General features: G+C 48.3%; 1 protein-coding gene and 1 pseudogene across 1 annotated transcript in view; one reads left to right on the top strand and one right to left on the bottom strand.

The window, feature by feature from the left end:
- The window catches only part of IA-2 (tyrosine phosphatase IA-2), a 687617-nt gene that overhangs the window by 182064 nt on the left and 489904 nt on the right, over positions 1–15649 (top strand). Inside the window, exons 4-6 of the mRNA XM_050187564.3 lie at positions 2136–2194; positions 6467–6689; positions 11376–11537. Coding sequence (XP_050043521.2) covers positions 2136–2194; positions 6467–6689; positions 11376–11537 — 444 coding nt within the window. The remainder of the gene's footprint in view (positions 1–2135; positions 2195–6466; positions 6690–11375; positions 11538–15649) is intronic.
- On the bottom strand, positions 2612–2790 carry LOC126541087 (U2 spliceosomal RNA; annotated as a pseudogene).

A 15649-nucleotide genomic window follows, 5' to 3' on the forward strand; every position in this document is an offset into this window, starting at 1 on the left:
CCAATTTTATGCTTGACTGCGAATAGCTAACGTTCTGAAGTATTTGAAAAACTACTCGAGCAATATTCGCATTTACGAATAGTGACTACTTGATTCGAAGACCAGATCAAAGGGGTCACTTTGAATTCGCTATTTGAAAGTTCCGAACATTCGCTTCCTCTTTTTATCCCCCTACTCCTACCCATTGTGCAGGGTAGCCAACCGGAACTACCTCTAGTTTAACTCCCTGCCTTTCTATGCATCCTTTCTCTCTCTGTCTTTCTCGTACATTCGCTCAACCCTACAAAAGTGCATTAAAAAAGTCAAGGAATAACTTCATAGAATAAGAAAAAGAAAGGAGAAGCAGAGAATAGGAGGATAGGAACATTGAAGGAGAGGGGGGAAGGGAAGACGCGGTGAATGCATGCACGCGCGCTGGCGGCGCCGCGCAGCCAAAGACGTTCGTGCAGGCCATGTCGCACTCGAAAAGCATAAAATCGCCCGCACTGTCTTGAAGACCGGCGAGCGATAGGGACCTCGTTGCACTATAGCCACAAAAAGCGGCCGATCATCCAGTCCTCTCAAATGCATTGAAGAGCGACTGTTCTTTCAAATCACATCTGGCTTAATATTATGAGCAGTATACCTCGCACTGTTTTGAGCGGCATTGGTTCGAGTAAACATTCGCAGATGTGCGCGAGCAATCTCATTTCGAGACAAAAACAGAAAACGTTCTCTCTTTTTTTATTGTTGTGTTAATGAAGGAGAGGTTGACTCCTTTAATGGCTCCGACAACCCCTCTTCCCAGGGCAAGGAAAACTAAATGCACGAAAACATTGAGACGGTTAAATATAACAGGAAATGTTCACCAGCCACACTTCCTGCCAGAGTCGTTTTCGTTTGTGCAGGTGGCGGCTCTTTGATGGTGAAGCAGAGAGGCTATTTCTCCCGTTTCCTATCTAAGACGAGCGACTCTAGTAGGGCCACCGTCTAATGTGCATAAGCACTGGCCACTTCTCATCCATCCCCAGTACTTTCACTTGCCTTGCCTATTCCCCAGTGCAGAGCAGCAGACTAGAGCGCACTGGCTCAGCTCGACCTCTCTGTCTTTCCTATCAATAATATCTCCCTGTCCCTGGCATATTTTATACTGTTTTTCTCACCGTTTGCCCCTTCCCACGTGTATGGTAGCCAACCGCACACAGCCTTGCTTAACCTCCCTACCTCATCTTCTTTATCTCTCCCCCTCTCTTACCACGACGCTGATTTATGGATAAGAAGCAGAGCCAATCGTTCGGACGAGCTCTGAAGAGGCAAAGCGCAGTATTAACGCGATACCGTTAAGAGCTCCGTGTTGCAGAAAATGCGATATCGGCGTCGGCGGAGTTGTCCGTGAGCGAAAATTTCCGTATATATTTAGGTATATGTATATGCCACGCCTTGCTATATGACATGCGGTTAATGTGGTTATTGCCACACCATTATATCGCTAAAGTTCCTCACACCCTCTCTTACATTCTTTACAAAGTTATTCCTCAGAATTTTGACGATGACAACCCAAAAACAAATGTCATGATACAAAACACCGACAGCGCATGCCTTTTATGTTAAATCTTCTCAGACTTAAATATTAAAGGTGCGAAACAATAAAATAAACATGAAGAATTTGTAATTTTTCTGCCCCGGCTGTGTACTATCTACGTGATCGGCCCACGCAAGAGGCCCCACTTCTACCAGAAAGCTCACCTTCAGGCATAGCGTTCGCCGCACGCGGTTCCCGGTAAACATTACGGTTACATAAGCTGCAGTCGCCCGGAAGCGTAAGAAACAGTCGGGGAGGCTTTGAATGCTATCGCGTTCCACATTTAGAGGCGAAGCTTAAGCGTCTTCCAAGCTTTTTTTGTCCAAATGCCGTATTCCTTACTGCGTCATCGGTGGCGTGTCGTCCTTTGACTCCCATTCTATGGCTCCAGAAGTCATAACAGGGCAATGCAACTTGTTTTTCTAAAATGTTCTGGCTTTGAAATTTGGCATTACAACTACGGTCAGCGGACATCGGGAGAGGCCAAATGGGGCACCCATTGCCGCAAAGAAATGCAAATGTGCATGATATCTTGGATATTGCAATAAACCTGTTGATGTTTCCTCTCTTTCAGTCGGACGAAATAGCAATGGAGCTCGAGCACCTGAGCCCAGATGACTTGGCCTTCATCAAGTGAGTACTATTGGTCGTTTCAGTTACTGTTTGTAGTTGGGGGCTTGACGGATGGCGTAGAATTATTATTCTGGTTTTTCTATCTTTTTGTACAACGAAGCTGATTATGGATATAGGTTTCCGTGCATTTTTAGTTTGCGTGTGCGAAAACCGTGGACTGATCCTGAATATAGTGCAATACCGGGTTGACCCGCGGCGGAGGTGAATGAATGAATGAATGAATGAATGAATGAATGAATGAATGAATGAATGAATGAATGAATGAATGAATGAATGAATGAATGAATGAATGAATGAATGGTTTATTTCATCATCAGTTCAAGCATACATATCCAGTGGTACAGCGGGAAGGGGTGGCGAAAAGGCAACTGAATGCCTGACAATGTGCCAATCCCCGCCCAGACCACGATATTGCACAGCACTCAGCGTGTCACTCTGTAATACATCAATGTAGCAGACTGTAGCAGTCACCTGAAGCAGACTTCAGCACTCCGCCAACTTGCAAAAATAAGTTCGATATCTTGGGTTTAAATAGAACCCGTATCAGACATTAGGCTGATAAGAACAGATGCTACACATTTACCAGCATCGGCCATGTCTACGTTCGCCCCGCCCTCTGCTTGTCGGTGTTCCAAGCGCTTGGGTATCTACTTTCCTTTCCTTCCGCTCTCCCATGGTGGCGGTCCTGTCGAAACATCATGCGTGTCTCGTTTCCTCCGGCTCCTCGAAGCGGTGGTCCCGTCGTCCACCCCAATGCATATAAAGATCACGGTAAATAAGCTCGTACTTTTGTTCAAAATTCTGTGCCACCTCTGTAGCGTGTACTAAACAGATTCGCTGATCGTCCACCTTCACATAGTGAACTGGCTTATGATTTTTCTTATCACCACGTGCTGAGAGAAAACAGTGCGATATTCATGCACACACAATGGAGAACTTTACCTTTGCGTCATACATAATACCCTAAGGGGGCTTCGCATTCCCGACCCTCCATGAAGTTGCGTAACGTGACGTAGTAGACGTGACGCGGGATCAAGGTTTTAGTATCATCGTGTACAGCGTTTGAGCAAATAAATAAATTTAAAACGTTCGGCATAGCCGGCACTCGACCAACGTTAACGCTGTCGCGCCATCTGGTAGGTAGAAATCAAAACAGTTAAGCGCTTCGGTGGCGGCTTAGGCATAACAGCGGAAAAGCAAATCTCAATAACGACGACATTGATCTGATCTGAATAATGTTGACAAAACGTCGAGTATACTTAGTCCGCAGAGCGAAGTGAGCCAGCTTTCTTTGTTTTCATGACAGAGAGCGAGCGTGAAAGAAGAACACCGTCAACGAGGGCGACATGGGCGCTGCCATGCTGTTGCGCAATCACAGTATCCGGCAGTAGCCACCGCTAACGCCGCGGTAGAGGACGCGCATGCGCAACGGGCATCCCCCAGCAACGCACCGCTGTGTGGAGTATTACGAATCATGCAAACCTATAGGACTACCGAATTTAGGAATATTGTCACTCATCGGATTGCTTTAGGGATATTTCTTTTATAAGTTTTCGTACTACAATGCGTACTATACTCCAATAGTACTATAATTCCTTAGTGGATCAGACGCAGCGTTTAGTGTTGTTTCACTAAATGCGAAGTTTGCCCTCTAACCATTCATTTACGTGTCGTGTCGTGCTTGCCTTTCTTTCTTTTTCTCATTTTTGTTGCGGCGCTTATAAAGCTTTAGCGCGCGCTGCCATCATTCCTTGTCGAAGTATGTTTTTCCTAATACTTGACCTTTGTGGGCTGTATGCCGCTCTTAATTTTTTTACTCTAACGTAAGTTTGAAAGCGGAAGGAGGCGAGCAAAATGCCATTTGCGTAAACTTCGGTCCCTCTGACGAGGGAATCGCCTACGCAAAAGTGGCCACAGCTGTCTGTCAGACGCCGCCATAAAAAACATAAGCATGAAAAAGCCACAAAAGAAAGGGAAAAAAACGCGAAGAGAGCGAGATGAGCAGAAGAAAAAGTGCCGAAAGCACAGAAAAGTAGCTTGCGCCCTGGTATACGATTTCGCCTGCCTCCGCACGCGCCTAAACAAACGTTGTCCCTTTAATCTCGCGAATTCCTGGGAGCCGAATTAGATGCCACGCCGGGGCCTCGTCTTCTTGTCCCGTTCCACCCGTGCAACAGCCTCACTCTCCACCTTTCCTCCTCCTCCTCCTCCGTGCTGCCGTCAGTGTCCATGTCGTAAGCCCTCGGCAATTTCTCTCCCCTTCCTTCGCCACCTCCTTGTCTCATTTCCTAACCTCCTCTCTCTCTTCGTCTTCTTTTCGGCTAGCTTCCACGCGCTGTTCCGTTGTGCGTCGTTTGTTTCTCTTATTGGCGGCTCCGCGCGGCAGCCCGATCCTGGGCAGTTCGGGCGTCGACGTCACCGATCCTTTCCTTCCCTTCCTTGTGTGGTGGCATCGACGCTGCAGTCGGCGACTGCTACTGACCGACCGGCCAACACTGCGCTCGCTAGGCCTCTGCCACGGGCGACGCGCAGATCGGTCTCGGCGGCGGCAGCATCAGCCCATCCCTTCCCTTTCCTCAGCAGGCGCGTCTCCGGCGGCGAAAAGGCAATTTTCCCGCAGGATACCCGAGCCCGCTCGGGGGCGTATCCGTTTCCTCGCTTCGGCTGCTCCGCACTAGCTTCAGGCCCCAACCTCCGTTCTGCTGTAGTTCTACTTTTTGCCTTTGCAGCCATATTTTTTTCGCACTTGTTTATTGTCGAGACGCTCTCCTGCTTGTCCATTTTACCCCCCCCCCCCCCCTCTCTTTCTTGCCCGCCACACTGTATGTATGCGCCTGCTTTCTCTATGTAATGCCTTTTCTGGACAGATTTGCTAGAGTAGAGAATGTACAAAGTGCTTCTGTCTTCCTGGTCGTAGCAGCGCCAATCTTCGCCCGTCGCTCTACTCCATCTTTTCTTTTTCTTTCGATTGTGTATTCCTCTTTGTTTCATCGTGTATTGCGCGAACAAAGAAATGTCACGCAGTGAACATGACAGGTGTGGCCAGCCGACGTCTGTAGTGTGACGCTGTGCATAGAGCAAGAAACGGTATGCGGCGGCAGCGTCCCGTCATGTCGGCGCTATAGGCACAAAGCCGCATGAGCATGTGCCTAGAATTACACGCACATGGCACGCATGGCCAGCGGGACAAGTTATAAGGCGGCCGTGTTACGCTTGCTTGGGTGACCGTAAACTCCTACCTCGAATAGCTGACAATTAACATAGATGTTCACACTGAGAGCAGGTAGTGTTGAGGCACACTAAACAAATATTATTCTGTGTTAGACACCATCTGCTCAAGCTTAAGCAAAGTATATGCTTTAGGCTTCCACAGAGTAAAGTATGTCGCACGAAGAAAAGCCCATCTTTCAATTAAGTGATACGAATACGAGCTCCAAAAGCTTAATCATCTTACTCCATAGAATGTTCAGTAGGCGGCCGACTAAAGAGTCATTTTATGTTGCAGTATTCAAGCGCCTCATTTTCTTCTCGTGATGCGCTGAGTGCAAAGTATAACTTTGAGATCGTGAGTGCCAAGCATGCGGCGTTGTACTTAAGACCCCTCGGTAATGTTGCAAAGTCTACCAGTGACGTTGGAAGGACATTTTGGACACCTTGTATAATGCGTCTCATTTAATCTTTCAGAGACGGCTAGCAGCCAGCCACCTCCATGTTTAGTCAACTCAAAGTTCCTCAGTTACAGAGTGAACATTCTCTCAGCTTTGTTAAAGGGACGAATTGTTGACTGCAGCCTCTCTCGCAGTCTTTGGTAGGCGAATGTATTTCTATGAGTTATTCGGCTGAATGTAATGCTAGATTTGAGGCTATTTTCACGTTACCACGCTTACATTGCGTTCAATACTAAGTCAACATGTGGCAGTTACACGAGAGTCGATGCTACGTACTTCGGCATCCCTCATAGGTACGAGATTTGAATATAATGAATAGAGACAGGACATCTGGTGCCGATTTATCACGCGCCCATACATTCTTCACGGCCATCACGGCTGCTTTAATACCTCTGCAAGTGTAGAATGCACCCCGCTAGCTGACCACAGAAGCCTGCTCAAACTGGGGCCGTGCCGAATAATTTGCCCACTCTCTGCGGCAGCACGGACAACACACAGAAAATAAAACTGCTCGCAGCTTTCTCCTCATAGATAACGATTTCGTTCGAGGGAAATGCCGATCGGCGTGTTTTAAACGTGCCCCTCTCCCCGGTTACCATCGCAGGTTCACGCCGAACAGTGACCTGAAAGAAGGTGCCACGCCCCAGTTCGCCGACGAGGTGTACTTCCCTCCTCTGGACAGTCCGGCCGTTCAGGGCGCTTTCCTCACGTCCGGAGAAGTTCTGACCAGCGCGGAGGACAAGGCGGACGCCGCGGCCGCCGCTGCCGCCTCTCTCGCTGTCCTCAAAGACGCCCTCAAAGCCCAGGCAATGAAGAGGAAGACTAAGGTGAGTCCTGTTATGATTAGGGGCTCAATCCCATCGCTCGTGATCCGTTGTCAAGATTGGAGTCGGGCATGAATTAGAAGGTAGCTGGCCCATGCCGTCGTCCAACTTACCCACGCTGAGGACGTTGATGAAGGGAAGGACTGCTTCTCATCGAGAACGAGGAATATGGTTTTATTTACAGTATCTACATCAGTCTAGCATGACTGCTTAGAAAAGTACATCAGCCTAACATGACTGCTTGAGAGAGTAAGTACATCAGTCTAACATGACTGCTTGAGAGAGAGTGTCCTGAACAGCTGCACAGCAGCTGTTTATAAACACTCGGACCTCCCCCGATACCCATGTGGCGGAAACGGCCGTCCAAGCACCCTAGGCGAGTTGACCAGGCACCGTAGGGGAGACGAGGCACTGTAGGGGAGACGACCCGGCACCGTAGTGGCATTTATTCCCCGAGCTGCAGCGCGCCCGCCGGCTGCCCATTGTCTGGCGTCTTGGTCGGCGCGTGGGAAGGGGTCTCAGTAGACGTTCCCGCGGGCTCAGTAACAATAGTTGGTCCGCCGAGCCCGTTTAGTCACAATGGCGACTTCGTCAAACTCGGCTCCAGCGACGGAGAGTCGAGGACGCACGTATTGTTGTTCACACACAGTCGACTTAGTCACGCCGTGGCTAGAGGTTTGCGGCGACGCTCCAGGAAAGTTGCCGCCACTGTCGCAACTGGCCGGCAGAACTTGCACTGCAGCTGGCCGTTCTTAACAGTCCTCATTGGAACGGCTTCTACCAAAGGTTCAGACTGCATTCGCTCAGTGGCTCAGTAAGAATATGCAATTTCAAGGCGTACAGCCCTGCAGTAACCAAGCTGTGCACTTTCACGGAGGGAATATGGCATGCGAGATAGGAAAACGCGCGCGCTGTAGATATCGGAGGCTATGGAATGAAATGCGAATGGGAACAATGTATAACTCCTTTCGCGCAACTAGAGAGGCGGCATGGGACAGTTTCTTCGGCCGCTCCCATGCTAACTGCAGGGCGTTGTGTCGGGAAAAGGGTCGACAATATACGGCATTATGCGCTAAGTGGCTCACAAGCTGCCGGCTTGCGTTTTCGCCTGTCTAACTGTGCGCGTCGTCTCGTTCGTCTATCTGCTGCCACGCTTCCAAGTGATCACACGCTTATAGGTTTGCGGTTTGTTTGCGGTTTGCGGTTATAGGTTTGCGGTCTGCGGTTTGCGACTCTCCGGAAATGTCGCGCTCTGGCGAAGCAATCGCTTGCAACTCTTACGTGGCTTGTTCTGCCTGTAGCCAACGACAGTCTCTCTCTTTTCCTCAGTCTTCACATTGTCATGACTGAACTGTGTGGCTAACAATTCGTGTCGCGCCACCAACACCACAGCGAAAGTCCGAACGTTTCAGATAAACCGAGCCGTCCGCAACCGTTGGATAACAACCAGGTGGCCGCAACGGCGAAAAGACGTTAGCCGTTGTGCGCGCATTCTCGCCTCGTTCCCCACGATGCGCGCGACGTCCTGATGTCTGCGTGGGTTCGCCAGTGCCGTCTGCTTTCAGCGAGCAAGAGTGTCAAACTTCGTGCGTGCATTCGCTCCTCCTCCTCGCAAAGAAAGACGCCGGCATTGTTTGTGTGTGCGTATATGCGCATCAGTGCCTTTGCTTCCTTTGGGCCAATGGCGGTTGGAAGATTATTAGAGCTGGCTTCCGTGTACCGAGCGCACGCCACGAGCGTGGAGAGCGTTCGCTCTTTCCTCCCGAGCGAGGGCGTACCCAAGGCTTTTTTAAAGGGACACTAAAGCGAAACAATAAATCAGTTTAGACTAATGAAGGATTGTTTGAGAACCCTGCAGGCAGTCATTTAAAAAATATAGTTCGCTTATTAGATGAGAAAATGAAGGTCCAAGTATCAGTATTTGAATTTCGCGCCGAAACCCCAGCGCCGGTATGTCAGCGTGACGTCAGGGATTCCAAAGTATCTTCTCGCATTTGGGCCGCGTTGGCTCAGTAAAGGTTCCCGAAGCTTGCCATGTTTAATATTTCGTTCCTTTAGAACACAATGTAGTCAATCTGTACCGCTATATCTAATTAGTAGGCCCTAGAAGATGCCATCAAAATCCAAGACGTCACAGCCACCAGGTGCGGGAACTTATGTAGGCGTCGCCACCTGTATTTCGTTCTTGCGCTTTTTCTGGCTTACCAAACGTCTTATCGTTGTAAGAGTGGTGTTTTTGGTGTTGTAGAAAGGTAATTTACTGACGCAGAAGAAATCATTTTTCACTTTAGTGTCCCTTTAAAGAGACGCCCCGGCAACGGATTTAGCCTTCAGCAGCCTTCAGCACAAGCTAGAACTTGTGTTGCTCTCCGTCAGGAAGCCTTTAGAGCTGAACGTTCCGTAGCGATGTAATTAAACGTCGTTGTTACTCGTTACGTTGATTGCCTTGCATCTCTGCCTGGGCCCCTCTCTGCTGGTCAAGCTCCGCACCGCTAGGCCCACGCCACCTGTAAGGAACCTGGGTTCACCGTTGTATTAACATGATATCATTCTGAAAGGGTTATGCCTCTTGAAAGCCGAAAGAATAAAGGTCTTCGCATGCGCCTTTCCAAAAGGGTACACATCTACTTCTTGTGTTGATCAGGGCATATCGTGTGGTTCGTAACGTGCCCAAGAAAGATTACAAGAGATGCTCAGGCGAAACAGTTACGGGCTTCTATTAGTAAGGTGAATCCGCGTGCAGCAAACACGGAGCTTTACCGTTTGCGGTACCTTGCCCCACTGTTTAAACTATGAATGCGGAAAAGCTAAATACTATAGGTGCTGAGGCCTCGAGCATCTCGGGCTTGTCACATTGCGCCATGTTACCAGCCGTGGTGACCGCGGCGACCACATTTCGATGGCGGCGAAATGCAAAAAAAAAAGAAAAAAAAAAGCGGGAGTGCCGTGCATTCGGCACACACGCACGTTGAAGAACCTCAGGTGGTCAAACTTCATCCGGAGTCCTCCACTACGGCGTGCCTCATAGTCAGATCGTGGTTTTGACGCGTAAAACTCCAGAATTAAAAAAGAAATTCTTCATAACACGCGTTATTAGGCCGACGAAGGATTTGCCTGGTCGCGCCCGTCACGTACTATGACGCTGCCTATCCATATCAACTACGGACCTTTGGTGCGCATGCGCCGTCCCACCGAAGCTCGCCACGCTCGGGTGATCACTGCCTCTGTTCAGCTTTCAGAAGTTGTGCTTTCTTTGCAAGCGATCGCCAGGTTCACCACCGGGGCCTAGCATGTTCGTTGGACGCGTTTGTCGCCCACATTCGGTGCGTTGGATGCAAGTAAAGAACGCGCTGCATTGCGTGTTATAATTTTGTGGTGTCTTTTCTGGCGTGCCGAGCGCGGGTAGTACAGCCGATACTTGATAATCCGTAATGCTCCTTCTTTAATATTGCCATGTGGCAAATCACACGTGTGGGAAAAAAGAAAAGAGATGTCACAGTTTCTCCAGAAAGGCTAAGCGTCGATAGCGATAGCGAATTAGCAGACAGCCATACGAAGTAAGGATGGCACTGTTATGGGCCGTATAAACTTGTCAAGATTCACTTGCTGACTAATTCAACAAGTATGGTGTCAGCATATCACACTCGATGACCACGGACACTCGCTGTCGAAACACTGGCGTGAAGAAGCGTGGCGGCAGCAGCGAACGAAGCGACCTTCGTGCTGTGCGTCGCTTCAATGCACGAAGCGTCGAAAACACACAGCACGCACAGAGCTACGAGCCGTCGACGCAAATCACTCAGAAAAATGCGGCCGCACGACCACGAGCAGCCTCCACATAAGCAATTGCAGCTGGAGTAGAACCCTCCCTGTGCCTCGCAACGTTGGGTGCCTCGCGCGCGGCGGAAGACGGCGCGCTTAGTCCCCGTTGTCCTGCGTTTCGCGTGGGCGAGATTGAGCCGCGATCGTGGGCTCCGTTCACACGCTTTCACTCGCACATACAATGCAGGGCGCGCGTCGATGGTGTTACCGCCCTTGAACTTTATACGAACAACACGGCGACGGCAGAAATGCGCATGGAGTGTCCATGTAATTGCTATCGCAATAAAAAGGCTGCCGTGGTTATCGACATTTCTAATAACATTAAATAAATAAATAAATAAATAAATAAATAAATAAATAAGTAACAGAGGGAATGCCCGTGCGTGAAAATCGGCCATGAACGGCTTCGCAGAACGAACACTTCTCATTGCTGACGAAAGGTAGACAGGAACGGTGTTCCATGGCATCCATGTCGTTTCTCAATCACTGAGGCTAACCGAATGCGGTTAACCGCATTCCTCTCATAGACGCTTCCTCTCATAGACCTTTAGGCGCTAGGTCTTATGGGCTGCTGGTGATTAGTGCGGGAACTTCGAGCGGAACTTCTCATAAAAATGTTAATCTCAAATGGGATCTAAGCCCTCAAATCTAGCTTGATTAATTCACTATGGCCTTAAACTGTAAAGTCAGTACAACATCTTTTGAAGTTCACCACTACCGCGATCGCGTCGAGACAATTCAGGATTTGCAAGTTATCACTACGGGTCGCGTGTCCTTCTTTTTTTTTTGCGTTACGCAGCTGTCTCTGTGCGAAAGGCCGTGTCGTAATAAAGGAATGTTCGCTTAAGTTTTAATGCATATTTGCAGAGCCCGGAGGTGGCCAAGGACGACTCGAACGAGACTGGTGATGCATCGGCAGAGAGCGAGGACGTCGTGGGCGTGCTGAACTACCTGCGCCAAGTGGCTCAAGACACGGCATCGTTGCTGGACGAAAATAAGGACCGCTATGATGTCTTCATACCACCAGATGTAAGTGTGTGCGTGGACCCGTATACCTGTACTCTTGGCGGAAAGGTTAGAACAATGGTGTTGGAGCTCGTCGATTATTGATGGCGCAAGGAACAACGCGAATCCCAATAAGGGGCGGTAGAGCTGAAAGTGTGAAAACCTCAGTGCAACCGCATGGTAAATTCGCGTTATTCGCATTGACCAGTGCAACAGGAACTTTATTTTATTTTCATGCGATAGTACAATGCTTCAATGCGGAAAGGTGACGTTGATGTGAAGCTTCCAAAACGTAAAAAAAAAAAATGTAGTCTCAGTTGGATTTTGTAGCTGGTGAACATTCAAAATAACCTACGCTTCTTCGGAAAATGCCGCTGGTCGCTTGACCTGGCAGATAATTTCCATTATCGGAGGCGCGTAGGCGCACGTCATACGTTGTACTCGCAAATAAGCGCGACCTTTACGCTGGGTGATGATGGCCCTCTTCCTCACGGACTCGTCAGTTGGCATCAGAATGGCGACCGCTTTTGGCTTGACTGACCCTATGGAAACAGTTTGGTTGGTAACAACTTTTTTTATAGTCCTGAAGAGCTTTCATCGAGGGGGCTTAGGTCTCCCACGTGGGGACACCGAGGTGTTACTTCGCCGCCACCTCGAGGTTTTTTTTCTTTTTGTTTTAGGGAGCGCCCGCTCGTCTCTCCTGGCTGTGCGAACACAGCTTCAACGCTGGCATCCCATGCTTTGTGACTTAACATATTAGAACCAGCACGTTATGCTGTCCGAGTTAATACGCGCGCACTGTTACCCGGCTGGTCGGTGGTGAATCTGTAATTCGCTTCCTCAGTAGCGGCCCTCTTTCGCCCGCCGAACTTAATTTAACCCGAGTTCCACAATCCATTCCATGATCCCGTTTAATCCCTTCATCCTTGGTCCCCTTTTAATAATCACCCGTTTCATGAGCCAGTGATGCAGCACAGGACAATTATGTGGTAGTACAAATAAAGTCATGTCATTCAGTCCATTAGTTACGACATGCCTAGGCTCGTTCACTTCAAATGAAAACCTAGCCTTCGGCAGCGTTACTGGAAACAATGCTCTCATTTACTTGAAATGGAAACCCATTTTCCAGTATAGCAAGACTTAACTTTTTTATACAGTAACAGAATTGAATAATCAAGAAGGATCGACATTTGGGCGAGTTGGTACTGGTTGAACAGCTTGAAGGGGCAGCGCAATAAGACGAAGACAGAAGGCAGCAACACACAGGACGGCGCTGAACTCACAACTAACTTTATTCGAGAATCCCGGCCACGGCGGCCCCATTTCGGTGGGGGCGAAATGTGAAAACACCCGTGTACTTAGATTCAGGTGCACGTTAAAGAACCTCAGGTGGTCAAAATTTCCGGAGTCCTCCACTACGGCGTGCCTCATAATCAGAAAGTGGTTTTGGCACGTAAAACCCCATTATTTAATTTTTAAATTTTAACTTTATTCGAAGACATACACATACTTATGTACACAACCCATAGCCACGTTCTCTGCCATCGATGGCGTCATTATCAGTGCGCAGGCAAAAAACGCAAAAGCCTGTAATCTAATACTACACTATGAGGCGGCTTAAAAATTCAAATTCACTGTCTTGCAAATTTAACGATGGCATGCTTACACAACGCGACCCTTTTTTCCTGATATAGTAGGCCTCAATAATCTCCCTCGTGGTCTGATTTTTATGCGCGGAAAGTATTGTGGTGTTTTTATAGTATGGAGTGCACCCATGCTCAGAGCAATGCCGCGCGACAGGCGAGTAGGCATTACCCGTTAGCGAGCGCCTATGCTCAGACGATCTAATATTCAGGCAACGACCTGTTTGACCGATCTAGGCGTGACCGCAGGAAAATGGAAGCTCGTAAACAACTCCCATTCTACAGTGCACAAACGGGGAAGTATGCTTAACACTACAGCCTTTCCCAGCATGAGTGGAGGCAGCCTGCGCCAATTTCCTGTCAATCTTACCACAAATTTTGATAATCTTGTTAGGGGCAGAAAAAACGACCTTTACATCAAACCTGCCTGCTACATTCCTGAGGCTGTGTGATAGCTTATGCACATATGGAATTACAACCAGTCTTTCCTTCTTGTCGGCAGGCTCTGGATTGTTAATTCTTGTGGGTGCGCCTAATTTAAGACGCTTAACAAGCTTTGTACGGTCATGCGGCTAGCATCCTCTCGAAAACCTGCCACTCTCAAACGCTCCAGTTGTTTTAAGAAACTCTCGGACGTTTGGTGAAAACACGATTTCGAAAGTGCGGAAAATAGAACCGAAAAAGCAATGTCATTTTTTACCACCTTGGAATGTGCGGAGTGAAAATTTAAAATTGGTTTTTCTTACCTTGGGCAATACATCCAGCACACATGCGTATCAATTAGGTTGAGCCTCGTATCTAAAAATTATAGCTCGTTCTTATCTGACACTTCATGTGAGAAAACTAACCCTGAGCCGCATTTGTGGAATACTTGAAGTACATTATGAAGCATTTGTTGGAAATTAGTACTCTTCACAAAGATAAGAAAATCATCAACATATATTAGCACTTTGAATGTTCGGTCATCTAGGTTACTTTCTATATTTCTGTCTACGCTAACTAGGAAAATGTTAGTACCGGTGCAACCTTGGAGCCAATGCAAATGCCAGATTTTTGTCGCTATAAATTTCCTTTCCATTCAACAACAGTTGAAGCTAAGTAAAAAGAGAGAATAGCGAGAAAACGGCTGACAGATAATACCACAGCTGCTAGAAAATTTGGGCTCATCATTGTCCTCAGCGATACACAGTTTAACGCTAATCATTAGTTCGTCATGCGGGATTTTATAGTACAGGGATTGAACATCGATGCTAAAAATATTACAATCACCAGGATAATATTGAATGAGGAAGCTGATGAGATCATCCGAGTCATGCGGATAGCATCCTCTCGAAAACCTGCCGCTCTCAAACGCTCCAGTTGTTTTAAGAAACTCTCAGACGTCTGGTGAAAACACAAACGGATCTCTGATCACCAAAGATTGCAAATGCCTTTGTAAGTATCCCGAGACAACCCGCTTCCATGTATCCTTTTCCGTGACTATGGCTCGAAATGGAAGGTTAGGTTTGTGGATCTTTGCTGCGAAGAAAATATCCAAATTAAGGCTTTTTGCTTTTTTTACTGATGGAGCTAGTTGCTCAAGGTTGTGGTTGTGCAGCAGCGACAGTGCGCGCTCCTTAACTTTAGCGGGCTTCAGATCTACCGCTCTGACATTCTTTCCTATTGCATCTCGCGCTTTTTTGCAAAAGATAATCTCTGGTACTACAACAAAGAAACCTTCCTTATGAGAGGTCAAATTGTGATGGTTTCTACTCACAGCATATTCTACACAATTGTTTACAGTCTTATTCTTCGAGCGCCTCTCTCCTGATCGTCCCGGCACATCCACAAACTCTGCTATGAAGCGTGGTCTTTCTTCGTCGGTCCCCCGGTGGGTGACTGTCCTAGCCATAGTGACCTTCTCCGCCGGGGTGAGGCTTGGCTCGTGGGTGAATTTCAGGCCAAGACCAAGGGTTCTTCTGTGCCCTTCTGGTAGAGTCTCGTCGCCAAGAACCAACATTTTTGCTTCGGGCATCTTCTTCTTTTGTGGTTTTGGAAGGGTAGGCCAAGCGCCGTTCCACAACCAATCGGCTATATGATAGGATGTCTTATGCCAAGAACTGCCGTCGTTGAGCGGCTACCTACGACCATCGACTGGTCACACCAAAGGATTTGCAGACTCCTTCGCGCAGAATGAATGAATCAAGCCCGATACCTCAAAGATTGTCTCCGCACAGCCTGCTGGCAGGAAAAAGTCAAAGGCAAGAGCAGAAGGGATTTCCTGGAGTGGCATAAGACATCCTATCATATAGCCGATTGGATGTGGAACGGCGCTTGGCCTACCATTCCAAAACCACAAAAGAAGAAGATGCCCGAAGCAAAAATGTTGGTTCTTGGCGACGAGACTCTACCAGAAGAGCACAGAAGAACCCTTGGTCTTGGCCCGAAATTCGCCCACGAGCCAAGCCTCACCCCGGCGGAGAAGGTCACTATGGCTAGGACAGTCACCCACCG

Source organism: Dermacentor andersoni, chromosome 2 (genome assembly GCF_023375885.2).
Source record: "Dermacentor andersoni chromosome 2, qqDerAnde1_hic_scaffold, whole genome shotgun sequence".
Lineage (NCBI taxonomy): Eukaryota > Metazoa > Arthropoda > Arachnida > Ixodida > Ixodidae > Dermacentor > Dermacentor andersoni.